At 41.1% G+C, this 21,278-nt stretch overlaps 1 protein-coding gene across 1 annotated transcript in view; it reads right to left on the bottom strand.

Annotated features, from left to right (window-relative positions):
- Window positions 1-4,294: 4,294 nt before the first annotated feature.
- LOC148593556 (dystonin-like) overlaps window positions 4,295-21,278 on the bottom strand; it is a 98,003-nt gene continuing 81,019 nt past the window's right edge. Inside the window, 15 exon segments of the mRNA XM_088530548.1 lie at window positions 4,295-4,939; window positions 6,051-6,174; window positions 8,167-8,277; window positions 8,701-8,900; window positions 11,637-11,754; window positions 13,788-13,805; window positions 14,656-14,730; window positions 14,914-15,068; window positions 15,788-15,950; window positions 16,260-16,423; window positions 17,329-17,458; window positions 18,247-18,435; window positions 19,269-19,412; window positions 20,121-20,249; window positions 20,697-20,891. Coding sequence (XP_088386674.1) covers window positions 4,674-4,939; window positions 6,051-6,174; window positions 8,167-8,277; window positions 8,701-8,900; window positions 11,637-11,754; window positions 13,788-13,805; window positions 14,656-14,730; window positions 14,914-15,068; window positions 15,788-15,950; window positions 16,260-16,423; window positions 17,329-17,458; window positions 18,247-18,435; window positions 19,269-19,412; window positions 20,121-20,249; window positions 20,697-20,891 — 2,181 coding nt within the window. The 3' untranslated portion in view covers window positions 4,295-4,673.

Here is a 21,278-nt window from a genome sequence, read left to right on the forward strand (position 1 = left end):
CAAGGTCTTTCACCACAACTCCCCTGTTGTCCATCTTAAGTTGTCCCAACTTTTGCAGACACCATTTAATCCCTTCAAGGTGTTCCAGTTTGTAAGGCCTCCCTCCGCTCTGTAAATTAAACTGACCTCCATAGTATTTTTATTCATAATTCCACTAATATATCCTTTATTTTTGCTTCTACCCCTTTTTCAAGTGCACACTAATCATCAGTTTCCCATACAGCACCAGTTTCATTAGCCCCTTTGCAGTGCCCTGATACCAAGCCCACATGAAATGGATAGTAACTACTAGTTGGAGGTGCCACCTTTCAACTACTTTGCTACTTCAATTCTTTTAGAAACCTTTAGCGAATACTATCTAGTCCCAATTAATTTGTCATCATGTGCGTTTTGGTTTGTTCTATAGCCCTTCTAACAACACTTTGATTTGAAATTAAGCTATGCAGCCTCTTCTAACCAGTGGGAGTCAAGGTTCTCATTACAAATCAAAACCTATCTTTGTTCATGAGCTTCTATATAGACATTCATTTCTTAAATTAACTCATTACCTGTAGGCATAGCCCAGACAGTGTAACCCATTCCATAGGTCTTCAGATAATCTTTATTTTGCCAATAATAAGAGGGCTTGGAAAAGTATTTCGCAAAGACCCGAAAAGAGAACAACGCTGAAATGCCAAGAAGACTATAATGCCTGTCTTTCCCTCCACCCCCACCCCCCCAAAATCTCCAAGTCAGCTTTTCCTGTCACAGCAGAACTATCACCACTCTGGATGTCTCCTCCCATAGGAACAAAACACATTTTTATATGTTGACAGGGCAGCATTTATGGTTTGAGGTTTTTACTCATATGCAATCATCCAAGTGTTAAGACCACATCTATTAGCTTGCTTACTCACCCAGGATGCCAGCTAGGTTACACAGTTCTTCCTTTCAACGTTCAGATACAGTTTTAGTCCCACAGGTTGCAGGTCAGACCATTTAAACTACTTCACCATGAAACTACATCCCCCAGGACGCCCTGAGCTTCAGGTGAGATACCACTTCACTGGCAGCAGTCACATTCTGAACTAATCTGAGCAGAAGGCCTTCCATCTGCACAGAAAACACCTCAGCAACACCAGGTACCGCTTATTTTCACGCAAGTTACATGTAATTTAAGTTGCTATCTCAGCCATTATTTCTGAAAAACTATTTTTGCTATTTCACTTTTTAACAAATACAACCTCCTTCTCTTTTAAAGATCTAAAAACCTCTCTACCCTTAACTCATCCACACTACCAAAGAGCTCTACTACTAAAAAAGAAAAAAAGAAAAAAAAAACCCACCACCAACAAAAACACACCTAAAGTAAGCAATCAAACCAACTATCTCATCACACTGTGTTCTCTGCAGATAGGCTATTCAAGGTCAGTAGAGACCTCTATTCATCAGGAAAGCACTCATTCTTTTCTCCACAAAACACATTCACCTTAAAACAAGATACAAACCTCCTCAGTTTTCCTTTCCAAGGTCCACCACTCATTCAGGGCAGGGTCAGATGCTAAACCTGGGGTTAAGGAGTGGGAACACCTGGAAGCCATTAAGGCAGCTGTAGTGAGATGCAGCAAATCAGGGCTCTGTTTCCCGATGCTCGTTTCCCGTCTGTGGGGTTACTCACAGAACAGCAAGGAGGAGAGCCCATCCGTGTGTCATCTGCCATGTACTTGTCTGACATATGTGAGCACTACAGCTCCTCTTCTTCTGTGGGGTGTAAACAGCCCTGGAGTTCCCATGGTGGACATCAGCAGAGGCAGCTAAGGGTTCAAATGCTGCTGCTGAGCTGCTTGCTTGCAACACAGTTTATTAAGTGCATTTGCTTTTAATTTAAGGTCATATGCAACCTCACCCCCGTGCTTTTTAACACAATGTGCTGCAGGCAGCTAGAAATGCCATCCTCTATTCTATTAGCATATAATTAAGAAGTTCACAATGTATCTATTCTGAACAGGCTGAAGGTGCCCAGGGTACAAGATACTACTAGCCCTTCTGTTCGTATATTATTTACTTACAGGTCTCATCTGTAGGTTTCTAAATTTTCCTATTCTGAAGGCAGTGAAACACGGAGATGGAAAGGATCAAGCATTGATTCAGATTTTACATGTGTGAAATATGAACTACCCATGAGACAACACTGTTCTTGTGGCCATGGGCTTCTTTTCTTCATGGGCTTCTTCTCTTCCCTGAATCTCTGCTCCAGCAGTGCCCAAGTGAATCACAGAATGTATAGATCTAATAACCCAGGCCATGCTACACTAAAAGATTCCCTTTTAGCTATCCTGAAGGCAAGATGAATTTATGATCAACATCTGGTTTTTGAACATGGGATAATAAATGTGGAAAAAAATGCTTCTCTGGTGATGAGGTGGTGCAGAAAGACTGCAAGGTGCGCATTCAGTTATAGGGCTGATCCTCCCTCTCTCATTTATGCTGGAACCAAGGAAGAGAGATTTTCAAACTACAGGAATGACAGTATTACTGCTTCCTTAGCTCAGTTTTAATAGACCCTTCTTGTAACCTACTCCCTACTGCAGTTTAATCTCCTGCTGGTGGTTCTCAGAGCTGGCCCAGCAGATGAGCTTGCCAATTTAATTTCTTCTTTATATGACAGACTGTTGGCCGCTAGGATCATGTTCAAATAATCCACTTTTTAAATGCAGTTTATTAGTGTAAAAGTAATAATTAAGCATATTCCCAGAAGAAACGTGCACCTAATCCCAGACCAGTTACAGCAGGACTCATTACCGTGCTTGTTTGTGCCAGCAGCCATGCTGCCCGCACCATGAGCACATCTGTCTGCCTGGACACGGGGCTCCGTGCTACTGGGAAACGTCACAGTATAGACACTTCTCCTCAATTTCTGAAGTTCTGTCTGTGGAGCATAGAAGTGCAGAGGATCCAATATTTATTTGGGGGGCTCTTGGCAATATGATTTTTATAAAAGGTGCAGGGAACATGTTTGGAAAGCCTTTTTGCCCTTGGAATTCTAAGTGTCAATCTAGTACATTTTAGTCATTTCTGGAAGACAGTTGAGTAAGGTTTAATATTTTGAGAGAGATTTGGGCTTTTAATAGTAGAATTCATCAGCAGTTATGGGTATGTTCAGAGCTAAGAGCACTACACACATACAAGGTTCTTCAAGGTATTTGTCAGCTCTGCTGTGGGCAGAGGGAGCTGCTCTGTGCACTCGGGAAGGGCCACAGACCCTGCGCCTGTTCTCTCGGGACTAAGCGCCGCAGCCCATCTCCTGCCTGCCCTGTGTGTAGAACATCTTCTGAGAATGGCTGCAGGAGCTGACTGCGGTAAGGCCTGACTTACGTAGCAAAATGTGCTTTTTCATATGCCCATGAAGCTTGCAGGCCACCAGCTGCGGGGCCAAAGGGAAACCATGGGAAAGGATAGTGAACTTTTTGCCAAGTGCCGTCACCCACATTGTCCCCAAGGGTCCCCCCGGCTGCACTTACCTTGGACATTTGCAGGAGAGCGGAGGTGGTTCTGTCTGCATTCTGCAAACACTTGTACAGATTCTCTCTGGGCAGAGTTCTACATGCTGGAGAAAATCCTGACACGAGTGGATTCTGATAGATCGAAATGGGTGGAATTCATCTTTTCAACATTTTTTTGCATTTCTTACAAATTGTGTGACCTGTACCTCCTGTTTGTGTAGGAAGCTCTTCTGACAACTTAGACAGGACCATCTTAGTAATATTCCTAGTGAGGATGTTAGCAGACAATGTAGATACCACCATTACCTACAGGTAATGAACCCAACTCAGCCTTCAGTTTTAGCACCTGCAAATGCTAAAACATAATGCACAAAATTATCTTCCTGTGAAATAAAAACTACAATAAAGTTAAGGGTCATATTTATTTCAGAGCTTTCTGCAAACAAAATTGCTTTGATACAAAATGAGTTCAATGATACAGTGCTACCATCCACTCAAGCAAAAGAAAACCTCACATTTACATGAATGCACTTTATACTGATATTCTTAGAGAATAATAGTTCAAGTATCCAGAATGTATCTGGCCTTGTTGAAAGCAATGGCACAGAAATGCTGCAAGGTACTGGAGTATCATAGTACTGGCAAGTGCTTAATAAACTCTGTGAGTTCTCCAGGAGAGGCTGTATAAATAAGGGTATTGTGAATGTGTCCTTGTATTCCTTAGTACCTCTGAGATACATCCGTTACTGTTTGTTTAGTTAGGTCAAAATGTGTAATTGTGTCTTTTGGCTTTTTTTTTTTCCTTTTTTAAAGAAAAATCATGAGGTATCCTTTATTGTTGCCTAATGACATAGTGATAGACCTATTGTATTCAGGTTGCAGAGACTGACTGTACATTCAGTACACTGTACATTCAGGAATTATTTTTAGTGTACTTTCTACACATTACTGTGTACAATTGTTAGTTTACATTAAAACTCTTCCCCCTTCTCATAGGATATGGCATAAACAAAAAAAAATCTGACAAAAAATATACACATAAAATAAGAAGACAAATACACAAATAAGGCCATCTCCGGAATTAAAAATCCACTTCCTGTGATATTTCATAATAATTTCTACACAATATTTTACATCTTGGAAACTTAAATATTTATTGCAAAAGTAAACGCCTTTACAGAGGCAAACATATTATCTCTTCAAGGGCTTGCCAGGTTTGCTGGCTTGTGGCCTTCTTTTGGGAGTTGGAATTTTAGAAGGCTTTACTGATCCTGGCCGAGAACCTGCTCGGGGTGTCGGTTTGCTTGCAGCAGGAACAGTTTCTGACATATCTGAGCATACAGACTGGATTTCTGAAATGTCAAAATCGGATGTGTCGCTGCCCCGGCGGCTGCTTGACCTGCTGCCAGCCTTGCTTCCCGCGCGGCTGGCAGATCTACTCGGAGTTCTTCGCGTTTCTAGAAAGAGAAGAGCATCCCAGGTGAGGAGGGGGAGAGTGTCTGTGTCTCCAGCAGTCCCAGAAATAACTTGGGGCACAACCTACACCCGAGACCTCTGCCAGGGAAACGGGATGATCCTCAAGGTTCCCCTTTCCCGCTAAGAGAGGAAAGGAGAGATCAGATGCTGAGGCACAAGTAATTTAGTCACTAGCCCAGCTCATAAAAAAACGTGTTTTCCTGGCAGCCTTTCTTGATCACGCAGTCATGCAGAACGTGTTTACTAAACAGCCTTTCCTCCTCCATTTTCTCAGCTATGAATCAGAATTCAACATCTAGCATCTTCATTTTTTTAACATACACATCTGAGATCTGACTCCGTTTTAAAATGTGTACCCTCAATTTTTTAAATCAAAATCATATATTGGCAAGCCACAAGTAAAAGGAGGAAAATCATTTCCCAATCAGAGAGTAATGAGTAAATGATGTTTCTACAAGTCTTTTGAAGTCAAAGTCTGGGCAAACAATGCACATCATGAAGAAAAAAAAACACACGGATCTTTGATAGAAGAACATTAATGTGGTTTTATGTAATTCCCTAATTGTTTACTGAATCTTTGTGGCCTTGACAAACCTGGTTCCCTGGACAAAGGGAGCCAAATTGGATAGTACATATCTTTTAAGATATTACTGACTTGAAAAAAATGAACCACCTAAGATTCCAGTTTCAAACAGGATTTTTCAGTACTGCTCAAAGTGTTGATGAGTTATGATAAGATGAGCACTTACTCTCCATCATATCTGAGCATAATTTGGATCCTGTCCAGAACTGAATACTTTGGTTTATGCAAATGCTCCCTAGTTCTTAGCTCCCTGGGTGGGTACCCTGGCCATGGCACGGTCAGGAAGTTTGCCATTCGCACGTGGCACGGCTGCTGCGCAGGGCCGGGAACCCCGTGAGCAGAGGAGCCTTATTCTGACCATCTGCACCCCCAGCAACAGGGATGCGGAGGCAGCAGGACTGCGCTTTCCCCTCATTCTTCTCGGGCACCATCCCCACCTCCTGACATGCCCCACAGGGGGAAAAGCTCCGGTTTTAGTTCACATCAAGCTCTAAAATCAAGACACTTACCTGCAAATTGAGCTCTAACTCTGGAGGCTGCTGTTGACAGTATCCCACTGTCCTCTCCAGACTGGAATCCCTTCCCAGATATATAGCCCGGTAGTCTGAGTTTACTCCCTTGAATTGGAGTTCCCTGTGCAGAAAAGACATGGTTGTTTCAGTGACCACTACTGAAGATAAGGCCTGGTGTTAAGCAGCAGTTTCACATACGGTCACCTTAACTATGAATCTAAAATAATAGTGTGAGTCACTAAAGGGCTCTTTTTGGGGGTTGTGAACAGCTTTGCACATTGTTTTAGCAGCTGGTATTTGAAGTAGTCCAAATGCACATAAAAAAAAAAGATCACTCAACAGTCTGCTTGCCATCAATATTTTAGCATTCTTTGTATATCAATTCATATATAAAAAGAGAAAGGCTGCCCTCTTATAATTGGTCAGACATAAGATTAGTTGATGGTACAGGACTTAAATTAACAGAGACTACATTTTTTGTCTATGAAAACTGCTTGATACATCCTTCTGGCTGCAGTTATAGGTGCTGAATACATTCTTTTTTCAATTTGTCATTATCTTCATGGTAAAACAAAATGACAATTTCTGAAATGTCTCTGCTCTGTAGCTTTATCTTGCTTGTTTTCTGTTTTCTTTTGGAATGAGGTCCTGATTTGCGGTTAGTCCCAAATGAAAATATTTCTTTCAAAGTCACTAGAGTTAAATCCTTGCGCGGCCATAACATAACCACTCTTTTGGACAGAAAATAATCCCAAATGCCTCAGGAATCTATTAAAACTGACCCCAATCCCACTTGCTCCACTTACAATCTTAAATCTTAAATATTTTTTATATAATAGAAGTTCACTGAAATTATACACAGTAGTGACAACAGGCAAGAAATACAGTGCTCTCATCTGAAATAAGTGCCAGTTCAACATAATTCAATGAAAACAACACAGCTTTCCATGCCTTTAAACCCTGCACATGTATTATGAATCTTTAAGGTACCATCAATTAATCTTATAAATTATTGAGTATATTAGAAACCAGTAATTGACTCAATGTTGAGATACTGGTAATCATTTTTCAGCAAGGGTCCTGTGTGCCAGAAGTGGCAGAGATGCCTGCAGTGCACACAAGCAACACGACTACTCACACAGAAAGAGGCAGTGAGCAATTGGTTATGCAGTGTAAAGGCACGCAAAGGTTATGGCAACTTAGCCCTGCAAGGTGGCAAATGAAGAGCAAGAGAAGTGCAAGTGCAGCTCTGTGAGGAGCAGATGCAGCAGAGGCGGTGGCAGAAGGAGCTTCCCTGCACCAGGGCGTCTCTCTAACGCAGGGCGAGGGTAACTCTGGCAGCTGACACGTCAGCTTGCAGATCGACCGAGCTGCAGGCTTTCCGCTGGCTCTACTGACACTAGAGAAGCTGCTTGGGCTCCAAACCCATTTAAATGCTGGTCAGTCAACTTGATGCCATCTCGACTGCTATGCTAGCAGCTTCTCCCTAAGGCAGGGGCTGGAAATGAGACCAAAGCTCGTTTCCTGGACGTCATCAAACAGCTATCTTACTAGAGCAACGATTGCTCATTACCCGCCTTAGCCCAGCTCTCCAGCGCTGGAAAGATTCAGCTGCCCCAGTCAGTCTTTTGTGCCGCCTTCCTCACAGTGACTGGAGATTTCTTTGTTTAGTGAGGTTGTTTTGGACATGAAAATTTATTAAGCTCATTCCTGCAGTTCATTAATATGATGGTGTATTATAAACTCAAGGGGGAATTTTAGGTAAAGACAATCTGTGAAGTAACTGAAAGGCTATACAAAGAAAAGGATTTTTCTGTATTTACTCATACAGTTCATTGCATACTCTTATGTACAATTCTATGATTTATTATTAATCATTTGAACTTCAAGCATGTGTTTATTAAGACTGACTTTTAGTTATAAAAAACCATAACAAACAGCACATCACAGAAAGAGTGAGGAAAAACAGAAAAGAAATAGTTTCACAAGGGCCTTAGATAAGGACAATGTACTATTAATATGCAAGGGATACTGAAGCTCTGAAGCACTGAAGCTCTAGTGACAGTTTTAGTGAGGGAAGGTCATTAGACTAGGATCGCTGTCCTTACTGTACCTCTGCAGATGACCCTTGACAGTCTGAAGATTCTGGTAGCTTAGAAGGAGTTGACGTTTTGCTGTTTGTCAACCATGGTTTACCATAGTTGCGTGTTAAATGATGGGGTGTCTGTGTGAAACAATGGTAAATCACAACATGAAGGACAGTAGTGGGAAACAATGGCAAACATTCAGGCTACGGGAAGATCAAATCTTACAGCAGAAAGAAGAACTACGCAGAAAGAGTTGATGTTCTGAGAAGTGGTGGTGGCAGTGCTTATTCCTTAAATGAAAAGGATTGCTCTGTCTGAGCCCCTTCCCAAATTGCCAGTTAGCTCACTTAGTACCTTAACTGTAAAGAATTTTGCTACTGCAGTGCTGCAGAGGAAGAGCAGCAGAGGAAGAACGCCGAGGCCGTTTCTGCGACCCTCCGAAACACGGCCAGACACCTGAGGTCCTTCCTCCCTGCCGGCCAGCGAAAACCCCGGCGGCGCTCGAGCCCGGAGCAGCCTGCGCCCGGTGCTCCCCCCGCGCGGCGCCGGGTGCTCCTCACCTTGGGGGTGCTGGCAGCGCCAGCCTGCGGGGCAGCTGCCTGGCCGGCCTGGCTCGAGAGCGACGTGGATCTGTTGGGAGAGCCGCCCCTGGAAGAGGGTCGGGATCTCCGGCCCCGCGGTCGGAACGCTGCCATGCTCTGGCTGGCCCCATCTGCCAGGATGAACTTTTCACGAAGCTCCACGTTTGTCCTCCCTTTAGCTGCAGCGAAGCAAAGAAAGATGTTGACTTAGTCACACACGAATTGTGCCGTAAAGCCGCTTACTGACATTTTTGCCATGCCAACTCTAACACATTTTAAGGATAAATAAAATGCCTCACTGTGCAATGCATTTATTTTGGACACAGAAGAGTTTATGTGCAGAACTTGCTTATTCTAACACTTTATGCCAGCAGGAATGAACCACTGTCAAAGGAAGTCAGCGTGATAATGGAATGCTCAACGTGCTAAATTATTGTTAATCCATCAACTATTAATACATAGACACAACCTGACGAGCAGTTTTGCTAACTCTACAGCTACTCATAATAAATAATACTTGCTTGAATGTTCCAGGAGGAATTGCTAAATACAGATTACCAGAAAGCAGCAAATACATTTATTTTAAACTATGGAATTAGGTAGTTTGGCAACATGCAATGATGAACACAAAATCAAAACTATAATGAGGTAACTGGTGATTGAGCACTCACACACACATACAAACACACATTAGATAATGTTCCAAAAGAATAGATGCAAGACTTGTTAGCAGTTAACTGGGTCAGTTTGAATGACAATTGTTTTTGAAACACTCTTCAAGCTGTCAAAAATAATTAGCTTGCAAAGCGCCAGCCCACATAGAAACAAATCAAGCTAAATGTGATGGGTGAAGCATGTTGTTAAAATATATATATTAAAAAAGTAGGAAAGAAATGAAGAGAAAGGAGGAGAAGAAGAGGAGACAAAGAGAGGGGTTTGCCAACCTATAGTAGGCTGAGTGGTAATTGAAGAGTTTGATTCCGAACGTAACATTTTTACTCCCGTGATGATGAACTAGAAAAAATGACACAGGATATGGGTCACATTTAAGAAAATCGTTAGCAGGAGAAGAAATCAAGTACAGCAGCTGCATATGCAAGAGCCTCAGAGCACCAGGCCAAAGGACAGAGCTCAGAGCAAAAGCTACCTCTAAGTGCTCCTCAATTCCCCTAAGCAAAAGGAACTAGCACTTGAATAGACTGCTGTAGTCCCACTTGGGGCGCTTATCTGCTGACATAAAGAAGTAATAGAAGCTAAAACTGCTTCACTTAGTCTTAGCACATTTTAAGCTGTCTGTCACAAGAGTTCTTTGAAATTTGCGTTATTTGAATATAGAAGGAGCTCTTGGTGAAAATGCAGATTTGCTGTGCAAAACGCTTAAGCAAAGGTGCTTAAGCTGCCATCAGTGGCTGCATTGAATCACTGCCTTCTACAGGATTGCGGATCCTACCCAGGACCATGCACCTACCCACAATGTGCAGTGTGTCTGGTTTGGGGGTTGGGGTGCCTGGTGTGCTTTGCATTCCCTCAACCCACGGTGTTGACTTACACATCTGCCCTTCCTGTGAAAAAGGAGCAAGGCCTGACAGCAAACACTATAGTGGTGCATAAAATACAAAGCCTGTTACACGGGGAAGAGGGAGGGAAGAGCTGGCAAATCAACCTCTAAAGGCCTCTTTACCTGAGGTTAGAGTAATAAGGACTTCTAATCAACTACTTGGATAGTTATTAATTACTGCAGCTGTCCATGTCAGCTCAAGTAGGACACAGAACAACAACAGCCTACCTACCTACCTGCCAACAGAGCTCAGAAAAACGTTTGGTGGATGTCAAAAATAAGCAAGTTAAACCTTCAGTGAACCTGGACATTTGACTTTCCACTACCTTGAACTTTTGAGGAACAAAAGTAAAAAGCTATAAAGGATGGCTCTGCAGGCATATGTGTCTGTACAATAGTAGCTTCTGCAGAAGCTTTGAGAGGTAAATCACAGTAAGTTTAACACTGCCAGCTAAATGGATAGGATTACCTCACTACATGATCTCAGCTCATGTCCAACACACATAGCCATTACATACAGTTTTTGCAGTTTTACCATATTTTTCCCCCCCGAGTTTGACTTGCACCTCTGCTAGCACCTTCACGATGGGTTTCCTTTCGTCTGCGCTCGTTCCTCTAGGAGTGGTGCCCGACAGAGCCCACCTGCACCCTGCAGAGGTAGGCTGTCTGCCGGAAGAAGATGCCTCATTAAGTAGCTGTCTGCTGGTAAGCAGCGCGTTTGATGCAGCTGCCCTAGGGAGCTTGGAGGCAGAGCACTCCCTGCTTCCCTGGATCAAAAAGCCTTCCTGATCAGAGCACTTTCCACTCCTGTTGCACAAGGTTCAGGACTCGGCAGCGTGGTTCTAGGGAGCATGCCGTGAAAAGTCAAGGCTACGAAGGCAGAGCCTAAGAACCTGCGTGCAGTCACTGGCCACAGGGGGTTCTATTTTTTCCGCTGCTTACTGTTTTTGATTGCCTCATTTTGATTTATAGCATTGAAACTTCTCTCCTGCTGAGAGCATTTCATCAGACATTTCTCTATGTTATTTCTGCCAAGTCATACAAGCAGCTTCCACGCCATAAACTCGGGTTGGGCTAAGCTCAATTCCTAGTTACGCCACTCTGAAACTGGAGGCACTGCGGAGAAGACACTGCAGTTATTCCAGACATACATCAGTGCAAGGGGAGAGGAGCTGAACCATGTGATTTAAAGCCTACAAAAACAGAACATTATGGGACATTTAATGAGTTGGTGTTTACAGGACTGGCATTTTGTACAATTCAGTCTCTAATTTGAGACAAAGAACAATACTACTCTTGACAGTGACTGCAGCCAAATGATTATTTGCATGTCCATTTTGACAGTCTGGTTACCTACCCCTGCAAGGATCATTCTTCACGAGGAACTCATCAAGCGCCATCCAGCCACCTCCAACACGAACCATGACTGTACTCCGCAGGATACGAACCAGCCGCAGTTGTTGAGAGTCACCAAACTGCAACAAGACAAAACAATACTCTGAGCCTCTCAGTCAGTCTTCAAAAACGAGAGAGACGTTTCAAGCTGATGGGTTGAGTCAGTGTTTAAAAGTTTATTTTTAAATTTTATTCATTAGTAAATGCTCAAAACTGAGATTTACTTAGGCTGTTTTATTATTAAAGCTGTTAAGATTATTAAAGCTGTTAAGATTTCAAATCAAATGCCACTGCATTAGTCCAAAGGAGATGCCAGGACGGCAAGAAAGAATCTCAGGTTTCATTTTGTGCTTGATTCTCACATCTCTGATGTTAGGAAGAAAGCAAAATTAGTAACACAGTCACACAATTGATTGTGATCTGCATTAGGGAAGATTAATGAAGACCCACTCGCATTATTTCATTATTAAAATCTTAATCAAACTCCCTTTTGCAACCATGTAATTTTTAATGCAGTCAGCTGAAAAGAAGGCAAGTCCTGTTTTAAATGATCACTGAGTGGGCTGGCAATTCAACTCATCACAGGAGTGTTGCACTTTTCCATCAGCTGATTCATTACTTGAGGTGTAGTGTTGATACTGTTCACTGGCCAGCTCCATGGGGAGAAGGGGACATTAGGAGAGCAAGGAGTGATCTTTAGCTCTCATAACTGTCCTCTGTGATAAGCTGCTGTCACCCCTCTAACTACGACGAGGTTCTGCAGAATTAAGACATGCTCAAAAAGCCATTTCCTACCAACTCTTGAGTTGCACGAGCCAACTCTTCCTTCTAGTCAATGACTAGACCTAAGGTGGCTTTTGCTCTTGCAGACTGTATAACAAAACTTGGATGAACCATGTCTGTTTAAATCTGGGTCAGGAAAAAGTGATCAAAATGTTGACCCCATGATCTCAGAAAGGCTAACCAGAAAGATTCAGTACTTTTTAGATGATGCCACTAAAACATTTATTTACTTGAAATCAGATTATTAGGCCATAGGCAGCACTCTGACACACAAGTGTTTGCAGAGAACTCGTTGAAACCAAGAGAGTCAAATACAGATCTGTGGAAGAACCTGTGAGCTTGGAGGAGGCTGGCCATAGCCCAGAATATCTACTTGCTCCAGTGAGGGCACTGAAATGCCTTGAAGGCAAATCACCCCAATGTGCTACCTTAAAGGAGTTGAATTGTTTGATACTGCTCAAGCCAAGGAGAAGAGTAAGATTAAAGGAGTATTACTTTTTGGAACCAAACAGAAGCAAAGCTTGCCACTGAGTAACAAAAAAAATGCTATAAATGAGAAAATTTAAATGAGCATTATCTCTAAAGGGTTTATATATATATATATATATAAATGCACTCAAAATATGCATAAAAAAGAACCATTTTACATATGTAGAACAAAGAAACCAAAAAAGGGCATCCAAATCTGTGCCATTTATTTTCATTGGCTTGTTTCAAAAGAATTTTTTTTTCTAGAAATCCTAATGATCATCTCTTTTTTCCCTTTTCTTAAGCCACCTCCCCATCCCACCTTAATTCTCTATTTAAACCCTGCCAGACAATTAGAGCAAGGCTCAGACAGCATATCCTTTAGGAGCTGTCTATGCTGGAGTTAATTCACGCAGCAGGGCTTTTGGAGAGCTGCACAGAGGCTTCTCTCGAGGCATTTTTCCTACCAGTAACTCAGATCTTAACCTAAAAACGTAACTTGTTATCTTGGAATATTCTGCTACAAAACCAGAAACTTGTAAAATAGCAGTTTTAAATTATAGTTTAAATATCCAAGATTTTTATTATGTCAATTGCTGCTGATCATTATCTGGTTCCTTTAAAAGTAATCTCCTTAATGAAAAAATGGTCAAGGAACAAGCAGGGCGGTGAGGCTCCCCGGGAAAGGTATGTTCCTGAGCACCAAAGGGGACACCGCAGCCGGGCAGAAATGAATTAGCTGAAGATGAACGGATGGTGGGAGGACTGACCACTGCAAGCTTCAAATACTACACATTAGTGAGGTTAGAGGGAGAAAAAAAATAAAGGGAGAAACTTCATAACACATTCCACTGGTTTATACCTGATTTCCCAGGAAGAACTGATAAGAAATGAAAAATGGAAGAAAGACACAATTAGTTTACAGGAAATTCTCTACAAGATTCTAAACACATGCAAACAAACAAATTAGACATTCTAAATAAGGTATCTAGTTCAGAGATGAGCAGGTAGCTAGCTCTCCAGAGACTGAATACTGAAGACTTCTCGAGGCCTTTGTTTCCTTCCCATGGCTGTTTGGTCTTTTGTAATCATCTAAGAGTATTTAATAAGCTCTTGTAGCTAAAAACACATATCTCATCTGAAATGGTTCTGGTTATTGAGTCTAGGGATAGCAAATACTTCTCTACAATGTGATACACATATTTTTTTTTCTGTCATCTAAATTGTTCTGCAGATCTAACACATTGCTTGTCCTTCTACAGATGAAGAAAGAGTGTGCTCCAATAAAATGACAGGTGAAAGGGGAGTAAAAGTGATAGAATATACTTCAGCCACACATTTTTGAAGTTAACATAATACCATAGATCAGTTCTTATCATACTAAAAAAGAAAAAAACAGGTACAGTTTAAACACTTTAGATATTTAGACAATAAGTTTGGATTTGCAGGACCTCTTTTATTTATGTATATATGCAGTTGGCTTTTGAAAATTCCCAATCATTGAAAATAGCTTCTGTAGTTTCAGTAAAAATTAATAAATGCAGCAGCACTTATCTACAGGATTAGCCTGTATATTCTAATAAGAATAATTCATATAAAACTGAGACAGACTGAAAGAAAAATGTCATACAAAATTTCTGTAAATTGATATAACCTAATTTCTTGCATAGTCATGTCATATGGAGAATCTTTAAGCTGAAAGAGCAAGGAAAGTCATTAGTAAGACTTACCCTGTACTTGTTATCCCCAATCTGTTCCACTTGAAATCGCTTTGCACATTTACATTTGGCTACCTGCCTTGTAACCTTAAAAAGCAAACAAAAAAAATCAGAATTGGATAATTACTTTACTGCTAATACCATGTTTTGAAAAAAAAACTTATATGACTGGAAAACTGCAAATTACATTGACAGGAAAATCCCATTACATATTAAACACTGTGACTACAGTAGAATAGGATTTGCTATCCATGCAAGCAGAAAGGGTACCTCGTCTTCAATTTTGTCGGCATCCGTGAGAGGCTTGTAGGCATCCTTGTTTGGATGAAGAGCTGCTACAAATTCATAATAGTCAATATATCCATCACCATCTCTATCAAAAATGTCCGCAACAGCACTCATTTCCAGCCGGCTTGTTGGGAATTCTGTAAGATAAAAGACAACACCAGAAGGTTAATTTTTTTGGCTTTTCAATCCCATTACAATTATTGACTTTATCACAGATCTTTTTATGGCTTTGAGAAACTAGGTGGAAGATAATGTTTATCAAAATGCCTACAAAATTCAAAGGACTAAAATCATCTTTCTTAAAAAAATGAGCTGTTGTATAAAACTGAGTGTCCTAGTGCGGTCTGAGGAGCGATGCACAAGAGAGGGCACAGATGAAACTGTAAGATAGAATTTTTTTATAGTATTCCTGACTTCCAAAGATCATAAAATACCAGACATGAGAAGACAAATTGTTAATGAAGAAAGGCCATGCAAGAATTTAACGTTAATTAAATTTAGAAAGCAAGGCCTGCGCAGTTGAGGAACATGGGCCGTTTTCGTGAAACCTTCCTTTAGATCAAGCTCATCAGCAGTGGAATATTAACATACAGAAGGATGCTTTATGAAATGGTCGAGGAAAATATCAGGATGGTTAATAGGGATTAAACCATGTACAAACAAACTGATCTTAGACCTAAAAAGAGTTTCTAGACTCCAGAAACAATTTAAAGTAAAATAACTGTCATCTCAAAATCATAATCAGTGACTCGGAAGGAGAAATCTGTGCGTAACACAATGGCCCACGTAGTACACACTAAAAGAAAATAAATTATCATGAGATGTCTTGAAGTTTATCATTAATTGTAAAACTTACTTGAAGAAAGAATTCCATCGATAAATTCCTGTCTTGTTATCTTTCCATCCTGATCTTTATCAATCCTCCTAAAGAAGTCCATCACACGAGACTTCTTATGGTTCATCCATCGCATGTATTTTTTCCTCCAAATATCAAAATCAAAGTTGGCAAATTCTTTCAACTTCAAAAAAAGAGAAAGAGCTTTTTTTTTTTAAGTTGAAATGGGAAATTTTTGAAAATCAATGAAAGAGATATTATTATCTGGATTCTTTTAAACAGTTGACTGCTTAAAACATTTGTGCAGGTCCCTGAGAATCTTGCCTCAGTTATAAAAAGAATGATTTTAAAGGGAAGGTATCACAGTGTTTTAAACTAGCCATATCATAGGCTACAAAAACACAACACCAGAAGGTTTACTGCCAGTGTAATCCAGGAAATGCAGAGTTAAAAAAAAATGCAGAGTATGGGAATTATGAGGATCTTTACTGACCTCTTCAAGTCTGTCCAAAGCATCATTAAGTTTCCTCCTTCTCTCCAAGGCCAGCAGCCAGACTTGCTGCCATTTGCTGACTAACAGGTTTACCCTTGGATTCTTGGTTTCGATTTGTGTCTGGGCTGCTGATGGATAAATGCCTGGTGTTGGGGAACGCTTTCCTGTTAAAACACAATAAAAGTCTCACACAGTTCAAAGAAAACATTCTGAGGAAGGGTACTTGAACTTCCTAAAACTACTTTTTTTGTCCCAAATAATGAGCCCAAATTCTGGTATGATTCTTTCCAATAAGCCTTTGACACTGCTTGGGCAGGACTACATTGTGGTTACGCTATTTAGCTTTTGCTACTGGCAGCTACTACTGGCTGCCCCAGTGAACCTGCACAGGTTAAATAAAGTCATAAAAAACATTTTTTGAGACAGCTTTGTAAAGTAAAAATGTGATTTTAGAAGTAAATTCCAAACATGTATGGGGAAGCATATCTAAAAAATGCAACAGGTCAGTATATATAAAATACAAAAAGCAAATTCCAGACTTGAGGACTCACTTTCCATTAAACATGGCTGAACAGAAGACTTCCTAACATAATTTCCATATAACTTAACAAACATTAAAAGCAAATTTTTGTTCTTACATCTATGTGAAAAAAACGTATTTTTACTTTTGAATAATACTAGGTTGACAAACAATCAACCTGTACATATTATTAGAAGTTTATTAGCTCATCAAAGTCTACAGGCAATAAAGTGCATATGCAAGAAGTACGGACAAATTTTAAAACGTTATGTTCTGCTTTTATTTTCAGAACAAAACTGATACCAATTTAATTCCAGTAAGTGTCATGGTCATATCTTCTCTATCAGCATAATTGAAATAGAAATTTATTGTAAAAAAAAAGTTTAATGACAATGAAAAATATATGATAATTAGAAAAATCAGCAAAGAGAATTTCACCCCCTTTCACATGAGTGCTCTGTTGCTCATCATACCTTTTAGGTTATTTATATTCACAGGCAACTTTCTAGCCAGAGTAAGTGGCCTGCTCCAAAATACTTCATTACTTACTTCCTGCTCTCCCCTTATCAAGGATGGGAATATGAGATTGTACTGGAATAGGTTCAACTGCCTTTCTTTTGTAGGTCTTTGTAACTTTATCCACATCAGGTTGTTTTCTGGTCATTTCCTCCATGAAAGTCTGCAATCAAATAGAGATTATTTTAATTCACAATACACGAAAGCGAGTACAAAGATGAAAAACACATACAATGTCAAAACACCAAAGTTGCAAGATCAGCAGTGAAAAAGAAAGACTCTAACAACGTCAGCCTCACAAGAGACCACAGATAAAGTACTTTTTTCACAGGCAGAAAAATATCATCAATATAAACTCTTAGGAACACTTTAGGACCACCATGGCCTGGCTATTTAACATAGCCTAAATCTAAAAACAGTTTGCTAAACTTTTTTGCTTCCTTAACTGTGTAAGGCTTGTGTAAGGTCTGTCCTTTCTTGTACAGACCGCAGGTCAGGGAAATGAGATGGCCAAGCTCTGGTATGTGAATCGTGCCGTGCTTCTGAGCACTCACTGCGCCGGCAGCTCCCTCTGGCACTTTATAAAACAGATTTTTGCAGTACAGTCAGTATAGCCATGCTGCACACTAGTTCTAAGGCAGCACACTGTAACATATTTGCACGTGTTGTGGGGTTTTGATCATTATTAGCCTTGTTCCAACAGGGAGCTCTAGGTTTGCTTTTAGAACAATGCTGCACTGGATGGATTTTTTTGTTTCTTACCTCCTCTTTGTGTTGAATAAACCACAGGCACATCACACACACCTAAAGCACACGCACAAGTACCCAGAAAGTGACGGCAGGATTAAGAGAGGACACAGTGAAGCAGATTCACCTGCAGTTATTGGAAGCTGAGATGGGAGCACCAGCTGTGGAACGCGTAGGAGACAAGTGTCGTTGAATACACCTTACCTGGTGCTCTGCTATGAGCGCTTTAACTTCCTCAATCTCCTGGGGAATATCCTCTTTATCCTTCTCAATAAGTATGGTCTCTGCCCACTGCAACCAGGATAATAGGGCTTCCAGCAATTCCTGGTTAGCAATAAGTCCAGAGAGAGCTCCTGCAAGTCTCTGCTGATGTTGTTTAGTCCATGCTAATACCTGGATAAAAGAATCAGTGCATGAATATTGGCACATCTGGAACCCTTTGAAATTTATTTTACATTGTCATACTAACTGTAAACCCACATTTTCCTCCCAGGACCTACTGACGCTTCGTTAGCAACGTGGCTAGCTTCCTAAAGGTGCTAGGTGCCAGAATTCCCAGTTCAACCACACTTGCCACAGAAATTCTCATCTAGACACCAATAAACGCTCAGAACCGGGACTTCTGGCAACTTAGTAAGGACTTGATCACGCTCTGTGTATGAGCTAATGAATGACACAGGACTCAGAGAGATGGGGAAGGAGGAGGACGCTGCCTTCCTTCTGGGCATTCCTGGGCCATCCTTTGCTGATAGTAGCATTTGTTTTTCTCTAAACTTCATACACACACAAAATGCTACATTTAGCAGCTGAGTGTGCAGCGTGTTTTCTGGGACCTCCTTGTAGCTGCTTAAATCATTCAGAAATCTCACAGATTAAGAATACATTGCACTCAATGCAATGACAGAATGATGTTTCAAGCTCGCCTTGTTATTTTTTGTTGTATTTTAAGTTTCTCCTTAGACACAGTTTTACTCAAGTGACAGGTGTCAGGCAGTATTCCCTCTAATACATACAAATGAACTTGAACTTGCTTTAGTTCCTTAAGTCCTTTAAGTTTTAAAATATATCCAGTGGAAGCATGGCATTCGCATACATCGCTGGGTATTTTAAATGTTCGTTTCTCAACAGCTGGGTCATTTCCTCTCAATATAACTACCATGTTAATGCCACCTGTGTTGCAACCAGAGACAGACTGTTTCTGTGAAGATGCCTTGAGAGAGACTGACCTCTTCGAATCTGGCTCGGATGATTGTTATCCAGTGCTTGATGGTGGTAACGGAGTCTGGGTGGCAGATAGCTAGCAAAGCTTCCCCCATGCCTGTTGCTTTACTCAGCTCTGCCTTTTTATCATCCAGTTTCTTCATAAATTCCTAGTCAGAAGTGACAATTTCAGTTAGATAGTGCCCAAAGTTAAAGAAGAAATCTGAGTAACTTCTAAGTAAATGGATAATCTGCAATTTCAAAGGCTTCTAGATCACTCAAAGCTTGGAAATTTATACTTTTAGTCATGCTCTTCACCCAGCCTTTTTACCATTTCCTTACTGCAAAGTCAGGTTGATGGCTTGTCATACAGCATGGGCAATACCTATGGCACTGCAATATTTCACTATCTCAAGCAGGTGAAGCGTGAGAGCACGGTGCTTCACCATGACAGAAGGTTAATGGATGATAACAGCATTCTGCTCACATCTAAAGATGACCTTGAAGGAAAAGTATAGGATGGTATGTTCAGTGGTGTTAAGAAGACACTTTGCAACTGTGACACTTTGTGATGGAATTGCCTGGTGGCATTTGTTCCACAGAGCTTTCTGAATCCATCTCTTGATGTTTATTAGCAACGTTCTAAATATTCACGGTTTCCTTATTAAACCAATACAACTCAAAGAAGAACCCCCACTACGTATGGGCACCGCACTCTCAAATCCAGCAATTTTCTAATTTCTCTATAAAAGCAGTTGCAAAGACGAACCATGGATGCTCTATTTGAATCCATGAGCTAGATTTTGCTTTGTTTCCTCATTTCCACCCTACAATAGATGGATCAGAATGAATCAGATCTGCTTTATTTTCCTGCTTACCCTGTGCTGCTCCATTAGTGCCCGCAGAGCCTCTTCATCATCTGGAAGGACTCCATGGAAACGAAGGGCCTGCTCAGCCTCTGCCAGCCACTCCAAGAGAACATGAACAACAGTGTGGAATTCTTCTGCCTGTTGAACACCAGAAAGGCAGGTCACTCTTGAGGGGACCAGACAGACACCCTGCGGCTTAGCCAGGAAAAGCGAGCCCAGGTGTGGCACTGGCACATGAACTTTCCATTAGAAAGTCAATGATTTACAGTACTGCATTCTCCTCATTTTAGAAACATCTTGAGCATCCCCCTCAAAACTCCAGGAAGCCTAAAAGCCTGTTCCTGCTTTTAGCCACCTGAATTACAGTGCCTGTGCAACTCAGCTGAGAACATCACGCCTCTCGGCTGACAAATCACACAGGCAGTGCTTTCATGAAGCAGCTGGAGAGATGAGACCTGTATTTTCTGCATAGCCTAGATGATATGGAATAAAATCAAAAGAAATGCAAACAAAAATTTGGGGCAGCTGGCACGTAGTATTGCTTTGCTTCTCCTCAGCTGCACGTGGTATCAGCAGTCCTCTCACCTGGCGGAGAGCCTGTTCCAGTCGTGTCTGCTTGGACACTGAGAGGGCACAAACTGTCTCCCAGCGAGTGCTCAACTCCAGCATTTGCACTTTGACCCAGGACGAGTCATCGCGGCTGCCTTCCATGAGCTCTCTGGCGGAGCGCTTCAGGGCCTGCACACTGCTCGTCCTTTTTCCCAGCTCTTTCTGGAAGGCCTAGGCACCACAAAATACATGTGGAATGCTCAATTTCATAACATAATTATACAAAGGATAACAAAAAGAAGACCTTACAAGAAGATATCAAAACATGAGTTTAGTTCAGTCCAGAATATCTCCATCTAAGTGATACAAAATGCAAAAGTTCTGCTCATTTAAATAAAAGATCTTTACCCTCTACCTTTTGCAGTTTGCACACAATGTTTTGTCATGCTGTGTTTGCAAATGTCTTGTTTGGAAGAAGTTTGGAGCTTGTAATAGTAAAAAAAAAAAAAAAAAAAAAAGTTCATGCAGTTCTCATCAAGCTACTCTTCCTTAAAAAAAAAAAAAAAAGAAAATAATATAGTACTAAAATGGCAGGCACGTCCTGAGAACAACTATCTC

The sequence above is a fragment of the Tinamus guttatus genome, unplaced genomic scaffold (genome assembly GCF_059628265.1).
Source record: "Tinamus guttatus ecotype Peru unplaced genomic scaffold, ASM5962826v1 Tinamus_guttatus_pri_ptg000383l, whole genome shotgun sequence".
In the NCBI taxonomy this organism is placed as follows: Eukaryota; Metazoa; Chordata; class Aves; order Tinamiformes; family Tinamidae; genus Tinamus; species Tinamus guttatus.